Below are 21,786 nucleotides of genomic sequence, written 5' to 3'. Positions count from 1 at the left end.
GAGAAACATTTTCCCTACTAGATTGCCATTTATTTAAAAAGTATATAACTCAGGAACAGCCAGATGGAAGAGATGCATGGGGCAAGGTATAGGGAAAGGGCACAGAGCTTCCATGCTCTCTAGGTGCGTCACTGTCCCCAAATCTCTACTGTGTTCACCAACCCAGAAGCTCTCAGAACCCATACTTTTGGGTTTTTATGGAGGCTTCATTGCAGAGGCATGACTGATGAGCCCTTGGTTCTTTTCCTGCAGGTAAGAAGGCTGTCAAAGTCATTTTAAAGGGATTTTTTTTTTCTTTACTTTGGGAGAAACAAAAATTAAAACGTTAAATTTTAAAAGAAAGTAGTAACGCTGTCCTCTAAATTGTTCCCAGCTGTAGGAGGAAACTGCTTTAGTTGCAACTAAGTTTAAACAGAACTAACAGTGGTTAAGATAATTAAAAGGTTGAAGTATTGATGAATAAAAATAGAGAGGTTTATGGGCAGAATCAGGCTATGGCTGTTACTCCCAATTTCCTGGTAATCCCTGGAAAAGTCTATGGGCTTTTGGAACAGGGAGGGCACCAACACCTCCCAAGCAAGGGCCCAGCATAAATCTTTCAAAGATGCCTTTAAGGGCCTGCCAGGTGCTATGCTAACTAAACAGCTAATGTACGTTGTCTCATTTAATCCTCATGGAAACTCTCAGAACTTGCCATTATTACCCCACTGTACAGATGAAGTCCTGGAGGCTCAGAGACCATAATCTGGTAGTCTGTCCAAGATCACTTAATTTATGCTCATAAATAGAGAAGCCTGTTTTTTGAATTCAAACCATATGACTCAAAAGTCATGAGCTTCCACTCTATTGCTTGGTCTGGAAAAGTGTCTTATTTGTGTTTTTAAAAAGACAAAGAGTAGGACTTCCCTGGTGGCGCAGTGGTTAAGAATCCGCCTGCCAATGCAGGGGACACGGGTTCGAGCCCTGGTCCGGGAAGATCCCACATGCCGCGGAGCAACTAAGCCCGTGTGCCACAACTACTGAAGCCCTGGCGCCTAGAGCCCGTGCTCCACAACAAGAGAAGCCACCGCAATGAGAAGACTGTGCACGACAACGAAGAGTAGCCCCTGCTTGCTGCAACTAGAGAAAGCCCGCGTGCAGCAATGAAGACCCAACGCAGCCAAAAATAAATAAATTTATTTAAAAAAAAAAAAAAGACAAAGAGTATATAAAGAACTCTTACAACTCAATAATAAGGCAAATAGGGAGTTCCCTGGTGGTCTAGTGGTAAGGATTCGGCGCTTTCACTGCAGAGGCCTGGGTTCGATTCCTGGTCAGGGAACCATCCTGCATGCAGCCAGGCGCAGCCAAAATAATAATAATAATAATAATGCAAATAAACCAATTAAAAGTGGACAAATCATCTGATAGACATTTCTCCAAAGATAAACAAATGTCCAATAAGCACATGAAAAAGACTCTCGACATATTTAGCCATTAAGGAAATGCAAATCAAAGCCACAATGATACATCACATCCACTAGGAGGGCTATAATATAAAAGACAGACAATAAGTGTTGAGATGTGGAGAAATGGGAACCCTCATATTGCTGGTGGGAACGTAAAGTGGTGCCGTTTGGCACACAGTTTGGCAGTTTCTCCAAAAGTTAAAGAGAATTCCATATGACCCGGCAATTCCACTCCTGGGTATCTACTCAAGATAAATTAAAATTGATGTCCACCAAAAACTTGTTCACAAATATTCACAGCAGCATTGTTCACAATATCCAAAAAAAAACAACTCAGGGACTTCCCTGGTGGTGCAATGGTTAAAGAATCTGCCTGCCAATGCAGGGGACACGGTTTCGATCCCTGGTCGGGGAAGATCCCACATGCCTGCCATGGAGCAACTAAGTCCTTGTGCCACAACTACTGAGCCTGCGTGCTGCAACTACTGAAGCCCATACACCTAAAGCCCGTGCTCCGCAGCAAGAGAAGCCACCGCAATGAGAAGCCCACGCACTGCAAGGGAAGAGTGGCCCCAGCTCGCCACAACTAGAGAAAGCCCACACGCAGCAACGAAGACCCAACGCTGCCAAAAATATATTAAATTTTTTAAAAAAGAAACAACTCAAATGATCATCAATTGACAGATGAACAGATAAATAAAATGTATACCCAAAGAATGGAATATTATCTGGCAATATAAATGGACTAAAATATTGATAAATGCCACAATGTGGATGAATCTCAAAAACGTGATGCTACAGTAAGAAACCAGACACAAAGGGCCACATATTGTATGATTCCACTTATATGAAAAGTCCAGACTAGACAAATCTGTAGAGACAGAAAATAGATTGGTGGCCGCCTAGGGCTGGGGGGGGGCAGGGAATGAGGAGTGATTGCTAACAAGGTTTCCTTTTGGAGCCCCAAATGCTCTAAACAGGGAAATGTTCTAAAATTAGATTGTGGTGATGGCTGCACTGTAAATATACTAAATACCGTTTAATCGTACACCTAAAACAGGTGAATTTTATGGTATGCAAATTATACCTCAATAAAGTTGTTTTTTTTTAAGGTAAGGCACATTTTCAAGAATGGCTGGTATAAGCAAGCCATTTCTTTTCCCACTCCACCTCACAAACCAACGCCCACACAAATGAAGCCAATGAGTGGCCAGGATCATTCAGTCCCCATGGCTTGTATTGGATTTAGAACGTATTGCTTTAGCCTCAACAGCACGTTTAGTTTTTTAAGCTAAAAAGGTTTTAAATTTAAAGTTTTTAAATTCAGTCTGCTATCCACTCCCACCCACCAACCCCACTAAAAATCAGTTCTGCAGACGCACCTGGCGAGAGCAAGCGACAAGCTCCGAGGGGTAACACGCGCCCCGCCACCCTGGAGAGGAAATGAGAGGTGCAGTTTCCACAAACGCCTCCCAACGCTCAGGTCCCTGCTACCGCCCGCCCGGCAGCCCGGGGCCAGGAACCAAAAAGTCGTACCTCCCCCCTGCCAGGTACATCCAGCCTGCAGCCCAGACGCTAAGCCTTAGCCCATTCCGGCGCGCTCCTACTCCTCCGACGCCCGCGGGGCACGGGGCGGGGCCGCCCCTCCGCAGCCAATCCCCGGGCGGCTGCAGCCCGGCCGGGCGGGAAGATCTGTGTGCTCGCTGCGCCGCGCCGGTAGTGCTCGCTGGGACCGTTAACTGCACCGGCTCGGGAACAAGCGCCCGCGGGCCCTGCTCCCGCTTTTAATAGACACCCTCCCCCCACACACACCCCCAAAATATGCTTGTAGAGAGAGTGGAGCGAGTGACCGTGGCGCGCGCCTAGCTCTTTTAGGAGTGGAGGGGCTCCCATCCTGGGTGGGAGAGGTGCACGTGGCGCACTTGGGCTGCGTTTGAAGGCAGCGCCCAGCCGAGACCGGCTCAGTGCAGATGGGGAGCTGCTTGCCCAAAAAGTGGGGGGCCCTAACCACGCGGGCGCAACCGGTCAGCACGTAGAGCTGCTGCTACCTTCCCCCGAACATGCACCCCGGACCCGCCTCTTCAGAGGCGCTGACCCCGGCGCCCCCGGATCTGGGCGGGAGGTGGCGGGCGGGGAGGCGCCAGCTTCGGAGGGGAGGGGCGCGCGGAGAGGGCGGGCTGCCTGCTGGCGGCCCACCGTCCGTCGCGGCGCCGGGGACACTCCTGCCGCCTCCGCTTCGTCTCCCCTGGTCCCCGGGAGTGTGGGCAGGGCTGTCCCGGGGCTTCCGTGGGCCCGGCCTCTCCCACTTCGGGAGGAAAAAGCAGGGGAAGCCCCCGGCGCCCGCCGCCCCCGGAGACCCGCGGAGCCCCCGGCCGTGCAGGCGCTGAAGACGAGCTCGGGTGGGGCCCCGGTGCGTCGTGCCTGTCGCCGTCCGTGTCCGGAGCGGCGGCTCGCGCCCGCCCGCTCGGCGCCCCGAGCCCCCCGCCCCGGGCCGTAGGGGCCCCACCCTGCGGGTAGTAGGCGACGGCCGGCCCGGGACGAGCGGAGCAGCCGTCGCGGGGCCTCGCCGCGGCCTCTAGCGCCCCAGCCCCGGGGAATGCAGTGGCCCCCGGCCCCTGGCGCTTCTCCGTGTCTAAGCTGGGCCTCCTCGCTCGCCTGCTCCGCGGCCACGACGCTCCTGAGCCGCGCCGGCCGGGCCCCCCTCATGGCGGCCAAGTGGTTCAAGGAGTTCCCCCTGAACCTGAAGACAGTGTCGGAGCGGGCCAAGCCCGGCGGCGGGGGAGGCGGCAAATTGCGCAAGAACTCGGAGGCGGGCGGCGCGGGGCCCGCCCCGGGCAAGGGCCGAAAGAACTCGGCGGCCGAGCTGGGGAGCAGCCGGGCCGGGGTCGGCCCCCCCAAGGATAGCCGGCTATCCCGAGACAGCCTGCAGGGTCTGATTCAGGCCGCCGCGGGCAAGGGCCGCAAGAACTCCCGGGCCACCGAGGAGGAGCCCCACCGGGGCGCGGCCAAGAGCTCAGGCTGCAGCACCTACATCAACAGGCTCATCAAGGTGGACACTCAGGAGAAGAATGGGAAGAGCAACTACCCCAGCAGCAGTAGTAGCAGCAGCAGTAGCAGCAGCAGCCCTTCCTCCGCGTCCTCTTCCCCTTCCTCCCTGGGACCCGAACTGGAGAAGGGCAAGATTATTAAGCAGCAAGACACGGTAAGAATACAGCCTCCCTTGGACCACCTCTCCCCTACTGAAGCGGAACAGTGGGAAGGGAGCATCGTGAACCCGCTAAACTCTAGGGTTCTTTATACCTCAGAGAAGGTGAGGATGTATTTACCCCCTGTAACATTTGATGACTCCTAAGTGACCATTTAAAATAATTAGATTTTTTTTTTTTAATCTTGAAAAATTCGCCTTCTAGCGTTGGGGAACTTGGCAGAAATGTACTTTCCATTTAATTTTGTTATCAGTTTAGAAGAATAATTGAATGAGACAGTTGGGTGCTTTGTTAAATTTGATCCCCTTGTAGAAGTGGTTTATTTTAATTTAGAAATCCAGGGGAATTGCAAAGCTAGATTTGTGTGTAAATTTTATCCTTCTTGAGCATAAGGAATGGTAACCTCTAAACTGTTTAAGTACTGTTTCAACTGCCCCCTTCTCTGCTAGTTTGGAAGCGCCATCGTTCTTTGCACTTCAACCCAGTAAAGGGTTTCTCAGCCCTTCACTAGCACCACAAGATTACAGCCCTTTCATTCATCCCATGAACATTTGCTGTGCAGGAGCCATATAGGATAAGGGGCACAGGGCTCTAAGGACTGCGGAGGCTACAGAATAGGACAAGGAAATGCCCTGAAGGGAAATTACAGATCAGGACAGAAGGTGTTTCCTGCTTCTTACACACTGGAGGTTTTCTGGGTGCTGTCCAGTGTGAGACAGTTAAGAAAAGGACTGTGAACATGTGAAGAGACCCGCTTCATTCTTACAGAGATGAGTTGGGGTTTTGTGGTTTTGTTTCTTTTTTTTTTTTTTTTTTTGGCTGCGTTGGGTCTTAGTTGCAGTGCTAAGGCTTCTCTCTAGTTGTGGCGTGCGGGTTTTCTCTTCTCTACTTGTGGTGCGCAGGCTCTAGAGCACGTGGGCTCTGTAGTTTGAGGCGCGAGAGCTCAGTAGCCCTGCACGTGGGATCTTAGTTCCCCGACCGGTGATCGAAACCCCCTCCCCTGCATTGTAAGGTGGATTCTTTACCCCTGGACCACCAGGGGAGTCCCTGTTCGTTTGTTTTTAAATCTGCTGTTCTGTGTGAAGGAGAGAGAGAACACCCAGCTTTCAGACTCCAGCCCAGGCGATCACTTCCCTGTCATGAGAACTTTAATTTTCTCTTGCCCAGGCTTCAAACATGTGGCCCACCCGGATGGAGTCAGGAGTGGTAGCACATACCACGTGTGTCTGCATTGGCACTTCTATTCATTCCTCCACTTATTCTGTCCACAAGTATTTACAGCATGCCTACCCCCCTGCCAGACACTGCCAGGAGAGCCGTGGAAGGATGACCAGCTTGTCCAGACATTAGTCAGTGGTCTCTCCATGTGTTTAACTAGATTGTAAGCACCTTGCAGCCAAGCACTGAGTATCATGCTTCGTGTTCCTCGCTGTACCTTGGGGATGCAGCACACGTGTTCAGGCAAGAAGAATGGAGTGAGGGAGTGAATGGTAACCACAGTCCTCTGCAGTGATTGCCCGGTTATTGGTCATCGCTTCTAGATGTCTAAAGTTTCTTAGGCCATCTCCTCCCAGGAAGAGGACTCTCATCCAGGCTGTCCCCTCCTCCTCACTTCTCCCTGTTTATCTGGATTCTTCTGCCAGCTCCAGTGGTGCTTCTCTGTGAACTCTTTGGAGAATGTAATCAGAGATTGTACCAAGGCCTGGGGCTTCCTCCCTTAATTTTGATTCACGTTTGGTTTTTATTCCTCTCTTTCTCTTTAACTGGAATAAGTAGTTTATCTATACTATCCTAGCTGTTTATTTGTGGAGCCACATTGATAATAGGGAAAGTGCTGTGCTTTAAAAATGAATATATCTTTTTTCCCCATAAAGCTCTTCCTCCCTGAGAAGCACCTGTCAAGCTCAGACTCCCTAAGCTCCCACATTGTCACCCAGCTGCTGCAAAACAGAACTATTGCACTCACACCACCTTCCCAGGCACTTTTCTATTTTTGGAAGGATGGATGCTTTCTGTAGCAAATACGGATCAAAACTCTATCTGATTGTAGTCTATGAGAATCAGTCTGCCTGTAAATTATTGAACCTAGAACTCCCACAATACTCTTTAGCTCTGACCTATTTCTTAGGCTTCTTATTATGAAGCCTGCCTCTTTAGAGCTGTTACAAATTCCTTGAGGACGAAAAGTAAGTCTTGGTCTTATTTTATTCCCTCTCAGTGCCTAGCCAGTGCTGGTGGATGTTCAGTATCAGTGGGTGATGGGCTAACTTAACCATGGCTATATTGCTCAACTGGTTGGCATTAAAAAAACCAAAATCATGGAAAATGTAGTAGATCAGTTCATTTTTTTGTGCTCTAAAGCCATAGACATCTTCCACCTTCTGCCATCCACCCCTGCTACACTTTAACCAGCAAATGCCTTATTGCTTGGGGAGAGAGAGGGGGGTGAGAAGAGCCTTGGGTATAAGCAGGAGAGTTTAGATGGATTGTTGCCAGTCAATTATACTACCAAAATAAACCAGATGTTTGTCCAACTGGGTAGATAATAGCATAATCAAGTGCAAAAGCTCTTCAGAACTGGTTGGAAATTTTGACCTCTTTTTGGGTCTGCAGGTTTTTTAGCAGCCTTTTTGATACCATTGTCACTCTGGTATATGACAGTCCTTAGCAACTCCCCTGTCTGGTTCTTTTACAGGTCATCATTTTAGAAGACTATGCTGACCCTTATGATGCCAAACGGACGAAAGGCCAAAGGGATGCAGAGAGAGTAGGGGAGAATGATGGATACATGGAACCCTATGATGCACAGCAAATGATAACAGGTTTGTAACCAGGAGCTGCTTCATACAGACTGAAATCTCACACTCACTCGGAACGTAGTAAAAAATAATCACCAGTGTGTATTTTGGGAAGAGGGGCGAAGGGACTATACCAGATCCTGCTGAGTGGAAGAAGCAGAAATTAGACTCAAAACTAAAGTCCAAATATCTAGTTCACATCCCTAATGGTTTTGTGTCCTTCAGTTTTAGAATTTGTGGGAGTCTTTAAAGTTTTTCTAATTCTATGCAAAATGACACTTGTGAATTTGCAGATCTGCTCAGAATGTGATCTTCAGTTTTAAGATTATTTAAATACACTTTTTGGCCACTTTCAAAGCTTTGACATCCATAATGGGAGTCATAAATCTGTACCAAGGGACTAACACATACTTAAAGTACTTTAAGTTGTTAAAAGTTGCAGACATGATGTGATCCTCTGTTTTATAGTAGAAGATTGATTTCTCAACAAGCTTTACGATATTGGAGCAAAAAAATTTAATTACTAAGGAATGAGTATTAATCACTGGCATGAGCCAAGCCACTCAAGGCAAACCTCCTAAAACCAAAGTTGACTACTCTTGTAACTTTTCAAGTTGAAATAATTCCAACTTGTGAGTTGAGCAATCACTCTGTCATTTTTTGTGTCAAACTTTTACCTTTTATTCATAATTCTCTTAAGGTGGTGTAAACAATACTTAAAAAACTAATTATTTAGATTTATTTGTGCAGTTTTAGAGTAAGTTATCTATTCACCTAGTTTTCCTTAAAACATTCTTTAATCTGTAATGAAAAAATGCAATTTCTAAGTGCTGACTCAAGGGAGCCTTCTTTGAACATCGTGGGTTTCATGCCTGGGAAGGGAATAATTGGTCACACATTAAAGATTTTGTCTCTTCTGTTTAAAAACAGATAGAAAAGCTGTCAAGCTCAGGCTCCATAAGCATAGTCTCAGAAGAGTTGAGCATGAGGGTAACTGCAGCACCCTGGAAGGGTCAAGACAGGCTTCAGAGTGAGACCGAGCTGCAGCAGGAAAGCACTGCTCTGTTTCCTGCTCTCTGCTTACAGAGATAAGGCATCACATTTGGGAAGGGTGTACCCTGGCCAGGCTGTGACCCTGAAGGTCACTGGACTGTGACCTCTAATGAAATCTGTGAATGAAAGGAAGTGAAAATGAACTTAGTCAGAATTTTAAAAAATATCAGAGGCTTGAAAGGAATAGGAGGAAAGATTTTCTTCTACATAAAACTGAGGGAAAAGATTTTCTAAAAAAACAAAAAATTAATGTTTTGTTTTGATTCACCTTTCTTTGTCCTTTGGTTTTTATTCCTCTCTTTCTCTTTAATTGGAGTAAGTAGTTTATCTATATTATCTCAGGTTTTTTGTTTTTTGTTTTTGTGGAGCCACACTGATAATAGGGAAAGTGCTTTGCTTTTTAAAAGTGACTGTCTTTTTCTCCCCCCATATAATCACCACAAAACCCTGAAACTAGGGCACCCTCATACTACCCCCTTGTTACACGGTAGAAAATAAGATCAAAGAGATTCTGACTCTCCTATGCTCATAAAACTCTTCAAGAGACAGAGCAGGAATTGGAACCCAGATCTTCCCACTCCAGACTGGGTGGTCTGCTTTCTACACCAAGCAGCCTCAGGACATGTGAAATGATATATGAAAAAGTTTAAACTTTACATATAAGCAAGGCACCTTTCCACTCAGACTCACAAGGAAAGTTGTATTTAAAAGTCAAAAGTTGGTATGTAACTTGTTACTTTTCCCCAAAAAATAAATAAATAAAATTTAAAAATTAAAAAAATAAAAGTCAAAGTGTCTAATACGAAATAAATGTAATAATAGTAGTAGCTAGCATTTAATATTTGAACATTTATTAAGTTCCAGGCTCTGTTTTAAACAGTTTATCTGAATAAATTTACTTAGTAATACAAAACTAATGTATTCAATTAGAGGATAAATTCAAATTTATTAAAAATTTAAATTACTAACATTTAAGAATTACTAGCTTTTTTTCCTTTGCTCTTTTAAAAAATATTATATTGGTGAATTTAAAAGGTCCTTCATTTAAAATATATATCACAAAGCACCTTCTTTGTGCTTTGTGATATATATTTATGTGCTTTATATATATATAAAATATATATCACAAAGGTATAAGAGAATATACCTCTTACTCTATGCATAGGTTACACAGCTGGACAGAATAACAGGAAGTGGGTTTATCGGAAGCTGGGAATAAAAGATTTGCTGCTGGGTGGGTGTTTTTTTTTTTTAAACCTTTTACTTTTTTCTGTTCAGTTTGCTCCCTGTGGGCTTGGCTGTCAAGTCTAAGCTCAGAAATGTCTCACATTTCTTGAGAAATGTTAGGGATTTTGTTTATTTCAGCAGGAGACAGAGAGGGTTCTGATGAATATGATTTAACTGTGGAGCACCCAACTTCTGTACTGCCTTTTTGGGTGTGTTGTTTTTTTTTTTTTGGCCGTGCCACGCAGCTTGTGGGATCTTAGTTCCCCGACCAGGGATTGAACCCGGGCCCTCGGCAGTGAGAGCATGGCATCCTAACCACTGGACCACCAGGGAATTCCCAGTACTGCCTTTTTAATACCTGTGAAGTGGAAGTAACATGCCTGATTTCAACAATATCTTGGATGTATAGAAGACTGTTCATGATGGTATTTTGTAACAACCATCAAATATTTCCTAGGCATTTCTTTACCATGCACCAGGCCCTGTGCTGGGCTCTGGGCCTCCAGGCAACAAGATGCACAGGACCCATGTCCGTATGGACCTCACAACCCAAGGGGCAAACAGACCTAACAGAGCAGAAAATATGTCACTTAGCACTTAGCCATGAAGAAGAGAATAAGTATCACCGTCCGCCTCAGGGAACAGAGGAAGGAACAGAAATTGAGGCATTTATTACTTTCCTATGGCCAAGTAACTGTGGGACCCAGGCTCCCTGGATTCCCTCCTGCCCAAAACTTTGCTCTTAACTTTTAAAAGCTAAGGATTTATAAATTTGTGAATAAATGCTCACTTAGATTTCTCCACAGGATTGTTAATAAAGATATGACAATCAGTACAAGGCAATATTAGTTTAAACCTGTTGTTGTTCTGTTAGATTTGCAGGAACATTTTAGCTAAATGATTAGCAGAAACATTCTACTTAATTTAGTAGGATAAGTTTTCGCCACCAAATTAAAACATTAGCATTGGGAGGGTCTTTAGAAGTTCCCTAAGATGAGCCAACATTCAGCATGATAATTCCTTCTGCAGCTGATATCACACAAGTCGAGCATCTACTAGGTGCCAAGTTGCCAGATTACCCCACTAAATCCTACCACCCTGTGTAGTGGGTGTTAGAAGGCTCTGTTTTACAGATGAGGAAACCAAGGTTCAGAAAGATTCAATAACTTGTCCAAATTATGCAGCTAGAGAGTGGGGATACCAGGTCATCCAACACCCTTTGGTTTTAGTTACCGAGCTCCAGTCACAGATTGTTTTTAAATTTTTATTTTTGCCTCCAGATGGTTTTATTGGTTGGTGTAGATAGTCAAATCTAAAGGAGAACCTCATTTTTTCAGTCTCCATTTAAAAAATTATCCATTATGGAAAAAATATAAATAGAAGACTTTTTGATTTATTTACTTTGCCTATATTTTGCTTGCTAAACTTAAGTTTCAGGACTTCTGAATTATATCTGCTTTTGTTCAGATATTTAGATTTGTTCGACAGGAAAATATTAATTTTAAATCAAAATTTTAAGCATCGGTAAAAGATCCCTATTGCTGATTCTAAGAGAAACATAGAGCCTTATGAGACTCTAAGTTTGATGTTTTGAATACATGAAATCGATTAAGGGAAAAGGTACATTACAGAAATTGTAACTAGCATTCTACATGAAATCTCTGAGGCATAAACTAAGATATGATAGAGAAGGCATAGGCTCTGGAGCCAGTAGTGAATGGCTCCCTTGCTGACTACTACACAGCCTCAGTTTTTTCACCTGTGAAAATGGGCTAACACATCTCTTGCTGCATTATGATGAGACTCCACTGAGCTGCAGGTGTAACACGCCTAGTACATGCATATGTGAAAAATATCACAATTATTTAGACACTCTGGAGAGAGAATTCCATTTTCAAAGAGAATTCTGAACAAGTATAGGGGAATATTAATTGCTAACTAGAATTAATTTAGCAAAAGAAAGTCAGTCTTCTGCTGATGTTTTTAAATATAAATGGCATACTTATGTACAGTGAGAGTTGGGAATTGAGAAGGGAAAATTTTCGGCCAATATTATGTTTCACGGCAACCAGTTGCAGATATGAACTGGTGCGGGTCAGGCCTCAGTTCAGCCCTTGGTGAGATGGGTGTTTATCTGCAGCCCGTTGGCTGTATTCTGTTGTCTGCCGTGGTAAATGGCCTCTATCGGCAGAGCCAGGGCGTAGCTTCCTCTAGCCATTTCCTCCTTCTCAGGCTCGTTTCCTCTCGGAGCCAGCTCTGCACGTCAGGGGCTATTCTCCCTGCAGGAAGGGTCGGCTTGCAGCCCCCACAATTGTTTCTGTTTCTATGGCGCCTCAGGTTGGGGGCAGCCAGGTGCTGGAAGGGACTGGAAGGTTACTCCCCTTGAAGGGGCAGATAGGCCCTGCGCTCAAGCCCTTTTTTCCCCCGTAATTAAACATTGTTTAAAAAGATGATCATACTCTGCAGATTTTGCCCAGTCCCAGGATCATCCTGGGAAGGAACATTCTCAGCTGTATACTTTCCAGTGTTTTTCCCAGAGCTCTAAGTGTGCAGTGACTATCCAAAATAGAAGGAATACTGAATTCCCTGGCGGTCCAGTGGTTAGGGCTCCACGCTCTCACTGCAGAGGGCCTGGGTTCGATCCCTGGTCCGGGAACCTAAAATCCCACAAGACACGTGGTGTGGCCAAAAAAAAAAGAAAAGAAACAATCATATATTTGGGACTTCCCTGGTGGTCCAGTGGTTAAGAATCTGCACTTCACTGCAGGGGGCACGGGTTCAATCCCTGGTTGGGGAACGAAGATCCCATACGCCACACAGTGCAGCCAAAAAAAAATTAATAAAATGATATAGAAGGAATACAAGTGCCTCATCTCAAAAGTAAAAACCCAAATACATGTGTAATAAGAACTCAAGATTCTAATCACTGTACATCATTTTAACACAAACTCATTGAAATTTCCTGTGAGCAGGACTCCTTCTAAAGGTTGGAGTCAAGCCTTTTTCTATTTTGTTCGACTGGGACAGAATTGAAGCAAGGACCTTAGGAAAGATTTCCCCAGCCTATGCCAGTCTGAGGGTAAACTTAGGTTTTGATCAGAAACTTTAAAATTCTAAATTCGTCCTTTGAACTCCTTTGTGTTTTCTCTTTCCTCTTTCCTAGTTCTGTAGAAAAGTTCTTTTTCATAAATTCCAGGCTTATCTTAATTGAACCAAGAGCAGAGAGAGTTTTTTGTTTCTTGTTTTCCATAACTCCATCTAGAATAAGCAATGAAGAAAAAAGGCTGTCGATTGAAAGTCAAGAGGCTTGGACCAGAGATGCAGGAGACCTCAAACAACCCCAGGCACCTTCCTGGCCTGGGGATGGGGAATAGTCCTTCTAACTCTCACATTCGGATGTGGAAGTTTTTGATAGTAGGAGAACCCTTTTCCTTGGGCTGGGGCTAGCAATGATAAGATTAGCTCTGGAGGGCAGGAGGAACTGGGAGGGGGAATGTGGGGACCCAGGTGTTGTGGGAGTGCTTCTCAGGCTTAGCTTATTAGAATCACCTGGGGGAGCTTTTACAACTCTGACTCCCAGGCTGTACCCCAGCTCAATTCAGTGAGGACCTGTGGTGATGGGACCCAGCCATGAGTATTTGTTAAAGCTCCCCCAGGTAATTCTAATGCACTAGAACTGCAGTTTTATAGGATTGGAGCCAGCTGCAGTAAGGGGCCCTATCCAGCAGAATTAGAACCTCACCCTACAAATAAATTCTGCCCCTTTGAATTTAGTGTCCTGATTTTAATAACTTTTCCCTAGAATGTATCCTTTCCTTGTTATAGAAGTCTTATGGAGTCAGTGATTCTTCTCTATAGAGTGTCACCATGCCCATTCTCAGTTACCTGTAGAAAGTCTCACTTTCATTTCTGTGACACTGTAAGTCTCCTGATCCTCTTCATCCTTACCTGACCATTCCTTCTCCGTCTTCTTCGGTGGCACCTCTTCTTCCATCCACCCTTAACTGAAGAAGTCCCAGATTTTGCCTTTGATCCTCTTTCCTTTTCAATCAGCCTCCTTTTCTCTGGTGATGGCTTTCATTCTCACAATACCAGCAATGATCCACTAGTGAGTAACTCCTTGACATGTACCTCTGACCTTCATCTCTCTGCCGAGCTCCAGATCCGTATTGTCACCTGCCTGGAGAAGTTCTAGAGCTCCTTCCCCTCCCTCTCTCCTCCCATCCATCCATCCAACCGTTATTTAGCACAACTGTTTCCTACAAAGTCGAACAAGACATGGGGGTCCCTGGCCTGGCAGTCTCCACCAAATTGGAAATACAGACACATCAACAAATAAATCCATACACTGAGAGAGATGCAAGGTGAGAGTGGGTTGGCAAAGCGGTGGCACCTGGGGGACATGGGGCATTGGAGGAGAAGGTAGGCAGGAAAGAGGAGGAGATGCTAGGCTAGACTCCAAAGGATTGGCAGATCACCAGGACACTGGTGGGTATAAGACAGTGCAGTGTGCAGGGAACTTCAGAAGTTCCGTTTGGTTGGAACAAAGAATTGGATTTTAAGGGGCTCAGGGATAGGGTGGTATTAAGAGAAGAAATTGGAGAGGGAGGCAGTGATGTGACCACAGAAGGTGTCCCATGCCGTGCTGAGCAGTTTGCACTTTGTAAGTGGACATTTAAGAACTTATTGGGTGTTAAGTGATGAGGCGAGATGTTTGTGTTGGGAAAGTCCTCCTTCACTGTGACCGGGTGGACAGATTGAATGAAGGCTTCCTCATGGGCATTTAGAGGAACCACAGCATGATGCTTCTGTTGGCCTATATCACCAGCTCTGGTTGTCAGAGACTGTAGCCATCTCTGACTCTACCTGCCAAGGCTTCTGGGCCCCACGCTGGTCAGTCCCCAGACGCTGCTTCTTCCTTCCCACTGTGGCTGGCTGGCTGGTTAGCTGGTGGTTGGTTGATTTGCATCTGGTTTTTTGCATCCATTTCTGTGCCTCCGTTCAGACCGTACCTTTATTCTATCCTGTACACCGTGTTGGAGTTATCTTCCAGCAAATCACAAATATAACTGTTATTACCTGTTTAAAAACTAGCAATCGTTCTCCACAATATAAACTTTTAATTCTGGCTTTTAAAACTTCTGCACTTTGGTGCCTGTCCTGCCTACTTTTCCAGCTTCTTCTCCTGCTACCCCTCTCCTCTCCTGGCCTCTGTCCTTTGAACTTCTCTCTCGATTCCCCCTGATGGGAACAAGCCCTTTCTGGTTCCCACCTCCATATCTTCACTCATGCAGCTTCCTCCACTGGAAATGACCTTCTCTATCAAAGTCAATGCATCTTCCATTTCTCTTCCACTTGGAGTCAATCCAAGTGTGGTGGCTAAGAGTATGGCTTCTAGAGCCCAACTTCCTGCTTTTGAATCCAGGCTTTGCACTTGCTGGTTTGGGCAATTTCCTTAAACTCTTTGTGCTTCAGTTTTCTCTTCTGTAATATGGGGAACTAATAGAACCCATCTCATAGGGCGGTTGTGAAAATTACAATGCACTTAGAAAAATGCATAATGCATAGTACACTATGGCTAAATGTTAGCTCTTGAGATATTATTTTTGTTGTTTTTCCCCCAACTCCTCTTTTACTTTTATTTATTCTGTCGTTGTTAGCCTGTTAAGTATTATTTGTGAATGTGTCACTACGTCGAAACTGCCTAGAAGTCAAGAACTCTGTCTAACGCACATAAATATCTTACCTCAGTGTATGTGGCCCAGTGCTTGAATATAGTAAACACTCAATTTTTATTAACGTACTTTGATCACAGCTTCCTAACAAGATGTAAACACTTTGAAGGTGAACCACACTCAAGAGGAGATGGGGGACTGGGAGTTGTGGAGCAGGTTGCCCTGAGGCCACTTCTCCGAACTGCACGCGGCCCCAGAGGCAGGCCTGTCTTCGGTTGTGATCCCCTAAGCGTCGGACTTGATCCTGTTATCTGGCTTGATCCTATTATCTGGCTCAGGCGACTGGCGGGAAGAAGTTGTAGGGCCCTTCCCCCAGCTGGGCAGCCATCAGCCCAGTAAGGAACAATCCAGGCGTTCTAGGCCACCTTCAACCAGACAGACCTGTCGGTCGGGAGTGCAGTGGTAACTGGGTTCATCACAGGGCTTCCATGACACCTTTTCTTCAAAAGTATTGTGAACGGTGTGTGTTTTTCAGAAATCAGACGACGAGGTTCCAAAGACCCCCTGGTGAAGGCTCTTCAGCTGCTCGACAGCCCCTGTGAGCCAGGGGAGAACGGCGCAAAGCCCGAGGCGCTGGCCAAGAGACGGAGCTCCAAGGAGCTGCTGGGGAAGCCGCCGCAACTGTACGACACGCCCTACGAGCCAGCGGCCGAAGGCGGCCCGCGCGCCGAGGGGCCGGAGCGGAAGGCGCGGCTGCCCCAGGACGACGAGAGGCCCGCGGCCGAGTACGAGCAGCCCTGGGAGTGGAAGAAGGAGCAGATCGTGCGGGCGCTGTCGGGTGAGGGCTGGGTCCGCGCCCCCCACCCCGCCCCGCCCCGCTCCCTCCTGCTTTCTGCTTCCCTGATGGAAAACCCTGCCAGCCAGGGGCTTTGCAGCCAAGGCGCTTTTCTTTATGTTCCTCAACTGCAAGTCTCTTTTCCCAAGAAATCTGATGATATGGGGAAAGGAGAATTTGGCTATGGTTGGAAGACCAGGACTGAAGACGAGCCCTTAATGTTGCATGTATCCTGTATCCTTCTGGGTATCTTTATTTTCCTTTATCTTGGCAGTATGCGACTGTTTTAGAAATGCCTTAAGTCACTATTGAAAAACCTTATCTAATCACCACCAAAGCTATCAAATTGAGATCAGCTTTTTCTAACTCTTACTTTGTGCTCCTCTTCAAACCTGTTAAAATCTCTGTTTATAAAATGCCAGTAGTGGATCAAATGGATTACAGGAGAGGTGGTTGGAAAGCTGGAGGAAGCTAGCTTTTTTTTCCCTCTCGAAAATCCTCCTAAAGGAATCAATTCTTCAAGTATGAACTTTTTTTAATAACTTAAGAGGAAGTTGATAAGTAGATTGTCAATAGTTATTAAAGGTAATTCTCCCTCCTGCTTCTCCCAGGACATAGTTTTTCTTCTTAGCTGGCCACCGAATTTCTTTTGCCTTTGATTTTAAAAGTTAGGGATATCTTTTCCCTCTAACAGTAGAGCTATGTTTTTGATTAAAAGTATAGTCAGTGTAGGGAATTCCCTGGTGGTCCAGTGGTTAAGATGCTGTGTTTCCACTGCAGGGGGCACGGGTTCGATCCCTGGTCAGGGAACTAAGTAAGATCCTGCAAGCCACACAGCCAAACAAACAAAAAGTATAGTCAATGTAAAGGGTGAATAGAAAAGATAATTAGTTTGATAGCAAACATTTGAGTCAGGTTCTCTGTTTGTGTGCTTTAGTTTTTTTATATAATTTTATTGAAGTATAGTTGATTTACAGTGTGTTAATTTCTGCTGTACAGCAAAGTGATTCAGTTATACATATATATATTCTTTTTCATATTCTTTTCCATTATGGTTTATCACAGGATATTGAATATAGTTCCCTGTGCTATACAGTAAGACCTTGTTGTTTATCCTATATATAATAGTTTGTATCTGCTAATCCCAAACGCCCGATCCTTCCCTCCCCCACCCCCAAATCAGTTTTTGTTTTATTTTAGAATTGTTTTCCACAAATCTCTACTGGGCACCTGCTACAGTGCTAGATGCTGCTCATTTTATATCTTTATCTTCTATCCAACCTAGATGTCATAGCATCTTTAAGGCACTATTAGTAGTTTCTTTCTATTTCTGAGTTGATTTTTCTCTTTATTATTTCATAGTGAAAACTTCATTTGGTTTCATAGAATGATATGCACCCTTGCAGGGAGTGATTACCTGTAACTCTGTTTAGTCTTTTATTCTAAATATACCAAAACGAAGAGTGTTTTATAAGTGCACGCTGAAGGGACTTCCCTGGTCGGGGAGCTAAGCTCCTACATGCCTCGTGGCCAAGAAAAAACAAAACATAAAACAGAAACAATATTGTAACAAATTCAATAAAGACTTTAAAAATGGTCCACATTGAAAAAATCTTTTAAAAAAAAAAAAGAACATGCTGAAATATACTAAAGTGGTTTCCTCTCATATTCTAAAACTGTTCTACATCAATAAATATCTTGCAGAAAAAGTGGCTGCTAACAGGATGATCCGATATCAAAGACAGCAGGAGCTCAGCTATCCCAGGGCCTCTTGCAGTGTTTTTTTTTTAATTTATTTATTTTTGGTTACGCTGGGTCTTCGTTGCTGCGCGCGGGCTTCCTCTAGTTGCGGCGAGTGGGGGCTACTCTTCGTGGCAGTGCGTGGGTTTCTCATTGCGGTGGCTTCTCTTGTTGCGGAGCACGGGTTCTAGGCGTGCGGGCTCCAGTAGTTGTGGCACAAGGGCTCAGTAGTTGTGGCTCGCGGGCTGTAGAGCGCAGGCTCAGTAGTTGTGGCGCACGGGCTTAGTTGCTCCGCGGCATGTGGGATCTTCCCGGACCGGGGCTCCAACCTGTGTCCTCTGCATTGGCAGGTGGATTCTTAACCACTGCATCACCAGAGAAGTCCCTTGCAATGCATTTTAGCTCAAATTAAAGAGGGGGAAAAGCTTCTTTCCTAAGACGAGGCAGACAAGGTCTTTTCTTTGAAGTTTACGTGGGTCATCTCAGTGGCCTCTGATGTTAAATGGAGCCTTCCTTCCAGTTCAGTTTGAAGGCTCTGAGCGACCTTCCGTCAAGGAGGAGACAGTGAGGCAACACCACCGACAGAAGAGTTGGACCCAGAAGATCTTGAAGCCAACCCTCTCTGACCACAGTGAGGGGGAAAGAGTGGACCCAGCCCTGCCACTGGAGAAGCAGCCGTGAGTCTCCTCCACAGACACGTGTAACACACAATGGCCAGGAACTTGGTTGGGGCACACTGGCCCATTTTCCATGATTCTTCTTGGTGCTGAATACTTGTCTGGGTGGGACTTATTAGTGAAAACCCATTTTCAAAGCCCAGTGCATTTGTGCAGAGTAGAAAATGCACTGCATCCCCAGAACCTTATCTCAAATTCCATTCCTCTGCATAGGGGGAAAACTTTTAAAATGACACTAGCCCTGTTAACTCCCTCTTAGGTGATTGATAGGTTTTGTGATCCAGGATTACCCAGATCTCCTTTTGTCTATTTTGAATGGGAAGCAGGATCTAGTTCAGGCTGTTGAGCTTTCACTAGAAGTTCATTTCAAATAATGCTTTATGGAATGATGCCCTGTCTGGACTGGTATCTTGATGCTCGTGGTTTCTCCCCCTGCCCCATTTTTCAGTTGGTATCATGGTGCCATCACCCGTGCTGAGGCTGAGAGTCGACTACAACCCTGCAAAGAAGCTGGGTACCTGGTTCGAAACAGCGAGTCAGGGACCAGTAGGTACTCCATTGCACTAAAGTGAGTATCAAAGCCTCCCTGTCTGGATGCAGGAGAGGGGTGCAGACTTTCCTATCATGGGTAGATGACCAGGCAAAAAAGCTATACTTTGAAGGTGGTTCACAGGGGTATGTACTGTCAGAAAATAAGATGCATTTGCTTGGACAACAGAGTATGACATGCTCTGATTAGAATGCAAAATTGGGAGAATTCCCTGGAGGTCCAGTGGTTAGGACTCAGCACTTTCACTGACGTGTGGCCCCAGGTTCAATCCCTCGTTGGGGAACTAAGTTCCTGCAAGCCGCATGGCATGGCCAAAAAAAAAAAAAAAAATACCGAATTGGTATTGGGTAAATGTCCCAATATCTCTTATGATAAAGAGAGTCCTATTTTATTATTGTTGTACATTGATCACTTTCTGCCTTACATTACGTGATCTAAAGTAGGTCCTCTCAGCAGAGAAATAATTCCTGATAAAAAAAGTAATTTCTAACAGGATAGTTCAGTGGTTCTTTTATTCCCTAGTGTTTAGGACTTTAATAAATCAGATCCCTTGATTGTCAAAATGCCAGCTGCAATTTTGGTACCAGTTTCTTTTGATGAAAAAGGAAACACTGCCTTGCAATGACTCCCCTGCCCAGTTGTACACAGAACATTCATTTTGGCCTGGTAGGCCTGGTGGAGCTGGTGTCATGGAAATTCTCTTTGCTCTTGCGAGTTCAGTGGTGCTATATTGGAGGATCATTGTCAAGAGCCCTAACAGCATTTCCTTCCTGAGGAAGCTGAGCCCCTGCAGCTGAAACAATCAGACTGGAGGGGATAAGAGGTTGTCGGGGGGAGCAGCATGGCTCAGAAAACGGGATAGGCCACCAGATACACAATACCAGGAATAGCTTTGCTGTGTCCCTGAGACTGGTGCTCGTGGATTAGATCTTTGAGCCTTCGGTGCCAGCTGTCATTATCCACAACCAGGAACAGTCTTTCCAGATTGGGTTGGCCGTGGGGGGAGGAAGGAAACAGTTTTATTATTATTATTATTCTTAATGTGTTCTTTGGGGAGGAAAGAAGGAGGAAACCTTACACATGTCCTTTTAGCCATGACAAAGAGAGTGAGTTTAAACCTCACCTTCGTGGTCTCACACTTGGGCTTAAGCACTACTTTGGCAATTTGGGGGCCAGGAGGGACTGGACATTTTTTTTTTTTGTTTTTGGTCCAGTGCCTGATGACTTGTGTGTATTAAGGATAAACAACCCAAGGATGATACACATTTAGCTGAGGGCTGTGAAGCTTCTGAGAGCGTCACTGGAGTGCTGAATGCATTTCTGTTTGTATATCACAATTCCAGGAATGGATGGGAACCTGTTCGCCTGTGACTCTGGCTGAGATTGTTTTCAGGGGGGAGGGATCCCTCTGCTCACTCATTCATGTCTCCTCAATTTTGGTTTTGTTCCAGGACTAGTCAAGGATGTGTCCACATCATAGTGGCTCAGACCAAAGACAACAAGTATACCCTGAATCAGACGAGTGCTGTCTTTGACAGCATCCCGGAAGTGGTACACTATTATTCCAATGAGAAGCTGCCTTTCAAGGGGGCAGAACATATGACCTTGCTCTACCCTGTGCACAGCAAGCTGCACTAAGGTTCAGCCACCAAAAGCCCCAGCGGGGCCTCTCACACCTAGGAGGGCATCAGCAGCCAACCAGTATCTCAGGGGACAAGGCTGGACTGCACCATAATATTTTGGAGGAAGCGGGACGCTTCATTTAGGAGTCAAAAGGTCTTCGGCCTTGAATCCATTCCATGACACTTGGCTACTGACCTGTCCCTTTTCTCCTTGCTAAGTAGTTCTACAATGAGAAACCATAATTTACCAGTTGCCTCCAGTCCTGGAGTAGGGTGCTCTATTTGGGGCGTGACCCTCAGGAAAGGTAAGTCAGGAGTCCAGAAATATTAAGATTCTCCAAAAATGTGCTAGTTGTTCCGTGGAGTACCTGGTCTCCAAGCAAACCAACAAAAATGCACTTGGCTTTTACATAAGACAACAAAAGATGATCATGTGGACCCAAAGAGCATGTAATACAGGACCCCTTCTTGGGGGAAAAGCATGAACAGTGGAAAATAAGTAAATAGTGGGCACTTTGGAGAAAGCTATATTTCTCTCTTGAGGGTCCTAGTTCAGCTCCGGAGTCCATAAAAATTCACAACTGTAGGGTCTGGCAAAAGGATTATTAAGAAAGTTTGTGTTTTCTCAATTTCTGTGGACCTTTTCAGCAAATCAGTAATATAAGCATAAATAAGAAGGAAGATGCCCCTGATTTAAGAATCACCAATATAATTAAGCATTGGCAGCATTACCATTACTCTGAATTACAGAATAAAATGCACAACGAAGATTTCATTTCTGATTTTTAACAAATCTGAAAATTTACAAAGCTCAACAACTTTTCTTATTGAATAATTATACAGAACTTCTGATATCTTTTGTTTCACCTTTGTTCATTTTAGTTATTGGAGCCATTTTTAATTTTTATCCCTAAAATTGGATTCGCTTTGTATTTTAGAGTAACTTAAAAAAATA

General features: G+C 45.2%; 1 protein-coding gene across 1 annotated transcript; it reads left to right on the top strand.

Moving 5' to 3' along the window:
- Window positions 1–4,044: 4,044 nt before the first annotated feature.
- SHE (Src homology 2 domain containing E) lies at window positions 4,045–21,529 on the top strand. Its single transcript, XM_068538224.1, has 6 exons — window positions 4,045–4,650; window positions 7,350–7,476; window positions 15,943–16,245; window positions 18,503–18,659; window positions 19,108–19,227; window positions 20,661–21,529. Exons 1-6 carry the CDS (start codon window positions 4,045–4,047, stop codon window positions 20,845–20,847), a joined length of 1,500 nt encoding a protein of 499 aa, XP_068394325.1. The 3' UTR covers window positions 20,848–21,529.
- The last annotated feature ends 257 nt before the right edge of the window (window positions 21,530–21,786 follow it).

The sequence above is a fragment of the Eschrichtius robustus genome, chromosome 3, assembly GCF_028021215.1.
Source record: "Eschrichtius robustus isolate mEscRob2 chromosome 3, mEscRob2.pri, whole genome shotgun sequence".
Classification (NCBI taxonomy): Eukaryota; Metazoa; Chordata; class Mammalia; order Artiodactyla; family Eschrichtiidae; genus Eschrichtius; species Eschrichtius robustus.
This window is presented reverse-complemented; position numbering and strand designations above follow the sequence as displayed.